Source organism: Eimeria mitis, genomic scaffold (assembly GCF_000499745.2).
Source record: "Eimeria mitis Houghton genomic scaffold, Emh_scaff2846, whole genome shotgun sequence".
NCBI classification, from domain to species: Eukaryota; Apicomplexa; class Conoidasida; order Eucoccidiorida; family Eimeriidae; genus Eimeria; species Eimeria mitis.
In genome coordinates this window covers 3,614-6,113 of record NW_013571185.1, presented here as the reverse complement: position 1 = coordinate 6,113, position 2,500 = coordinate 3,614, and the positions used below count along the sequence as shown (strand labels likewise).

The 2,500-nt window shown below is 59.3% G+C and overlaps 1 protein-coding gene across 1 annotated transcript in view; it reads left to right on the top strand.

Moving 5' to 3' along the window:
- Positions 1-123: 123 nt before the first annotated feature.
- The window catches only part of EMH_0059470 (uncharacterized protein), a gene marked incomplete at both ends in the record, with an annotated part of 4,609 nt that continues 2,232 nt past the window's right edge, over positions 124-2,500 (top strand). Inside the window, 3 exons of the mRNA XM_013497683.1 lie at positions 124-444; positions 615-1,667; positions 1,908-2,500. The exon at positions 1,908-2,500 is cut by the window's right edge and continues 56 nt beyond it. Of these exons, the coding sequence (XP_013353137.1) occupies positions 124-444; positions 615-1,667; positions 1,908-2,500 (1,967 nt within the window). The remainder of the gene's footprint in view (positions 445-614; positions 1,668-1,907) is intronic.

Genomic DNA, 2,500 nt, shown 5'->3' with positions numbered 1-2,500 from the left:
TTGTTATTGCTGCTGCTGCTGTTGCTGCTGCTACTGTTGCTGCTGCTGCTGCTCTTGCTGCTGCTGCTGCAGCGGCTGCCTGCTGTTCTGGGGGAGTTTGCTGCTGTCTCCACTTGTGGGGTGATGCATGCAGTGGTAGCAGTTTCGCGCTGCAGCAGCGAGCAGCAGCAGCAGCAGCAGCAGCAGCAGCAGCAGACGTTTTGCTCTTTACTTTCGTCCGCGGCACCACTGGGATACCAGCAGCAACAGCAACAGCAGCAGCAGCAGTTGCTGCTGCAGCAGCAGCTGCTGCAGCAACTCGTTTATTTCAAAAACATGCAGCAGCAGATGCGAATCAAGAGAGCGTGGCAGCAGCACTATCTGCTGCTGCTGCAGCTGCTGCTGCAGGCAGCACCTCAGGCTATTGGGGGAGCAACTGCAGCACAGCTTTCAACCCTTATGCATGTGAGTCAGCAGCAGCAGCAGCAGCAGCAGCAGCAGCACCAACAGCAGCAGCAGCACCAACAGCAGCAGCAGCAGCAGCACCAGCACCAGCAGCAGCAGCAGCAGCAGCAGCAGCAGCATATGATATATAGCTGCAGGGTGTGTCTCTCTGTGTTGTGTGGTTTCCTCAGGACGCATCTCTTCTTGTATCTGAATGCAGCAGCCAGCTGCAGCAGCTGCAGCAGCTACCTCGCCACCAGCAGCAGCAGCAGCAGCAGCAGCAGCAGCAGCGTGGGTTGCTGCTAGAGCTGCGGCAGCAGGTGTACGTGCTGCTGCAGGTGGCCCTCAGGGGGGCTGTGGTGCAGGCGGAGACCCTCTCTATAAGGGACGTGTCTTTGCTGCTGTCTTCGCTCGCGCGGCTCTGCGATACACCTGAAGCAGCAGCAGCAGCAGCAGCAGCAGCAGCAGCAACAGCAGCAGCAGCAGCAGCAGCAGCAGAGGGAGCAGAAAATGCAGCAGCAGCAACTGCTGCTGCGAGAGAGACGGATGGAGGCAGCAACAGCAGTTTGCTTCCTCATGAGGCGGGTGCACACAAAGATGCAGCAGCAGCAGCAGCACCAGCAGCATCTGCTGCTGCTGCTGCTGCTGTTGCTGCTGCAGGTCCTGCTGCTCCCTCTGCTGCTGCTGCTTTTCGTGCTGCTGCAGCTGCTGCGCTACCTGAGCTGTATGTACACCTCAACCGCGTGCTGCTGCACTGCAGCAGCAAAGATGCTGCTGCTCTGTTGGGGGCTTTTCCTCGTCTATGGCCTTTAGAGAGCCTGCTGAGGCAGCAGCAGCAGCAGCAGCAGCAGCAGCAGCAGAAGCAGCAGCAGCAGCAGCAAGTTGCTGCTGCTGCTAACCTGCTACGTGTATCGAGCAGGTTTGTTGCTGCTTGGGACCTGAAGCAGCTTGCTGCTGCAGCAGCAGACATACACCGCATCTGCTGCTGCGCCCCGCAGCCACTGCATGCACCCTCGCAGCTGCTGCTGCAGCAGATTGCGCAGCAGCTGACCCTACATTTTGCTCGCTGCCTGCAGCAGCAGCAGCAGCAGCAGCAGCAGCAAGAGGAGCAGCAGCAGCAGCAGCAGCAGCAGCAGCAGCAAGAGGAGACAGATGCTGCTGCAGCAAACCGCCTATTGATAGAGGCGGTGGAGACAAGGCACGTACCCCGCTGGAAACCCTCGCACTTCGGCTGGACTGCACAGGTGGTTTAGGGTTTAGGGTTTAGGGTTTAGGGTTTGGGGTCGAGGGTTTAGGGTTTAGGGTTTGGGGCCGAGGGTTAAGGGTTTAGGGTTTAGGGTTTAGGGCAGAATGGGACGGCTGTGAATTATGCGGGTTTGCTGCTGCTGCTGTTGCTGCTGTTGTTGTTTTTGCTGCTGCTGCTGCTGTTGCTGCTGTTGCTGCTGTTGCTGTTACTGCTGCTGCTGCTGCTGTTGCTGCTGCAGCAACTGGTGTCTCTTTGGGTGTCTCTGCTGTCTCTGCTGCCGCCCAGCAGCAACACCAATGGTCTCCTTTTGCTGCTGGAGTGTATCCTTGTCTCTGTATTGGGTCCCTCTGATCCTCATCAGCAGCAGCAGCTGCTGCTCCTGCTGCAGCAGCAGCAGCTGCAGCAGCAGCAGCAGCAGCAGCTGCAGCAGCTGCTGCAGCAACTCAGGGCCTTGCCCCCTATTGACGACCCCACCCTCAGCGGCAGCTGCATCGTTCGGGCTCTTGCTGCTCTTGCTGGGGGAGGTTTGCTGCCTCGTGGCCTTGCTGCTGCTGCTGCTGCTGCTGCTGCTGCACCAGCTGCTGCTGCTGCTGCTGCTGGTTCGTCTGCTGCTGCTGGCTTGCCGCTGCTGCCGCTGCTGCTTGTGCGCTGCGAGCAGCAACTGTCTCTTCTCAGCAGCAAAGACATCTTCACTCTGTGTCGAGCCCTGCTGCGGCTGTCTCCTTCTCTGTCTCCTCCGTCCCCCTGCAGCAACCACAGCAGCAGCAGCAGCAGCAGCAGCAGCATAAAGGCATTGGAGAGAGGCGCGAGGACTGCCCTGCTGTCTTCCTT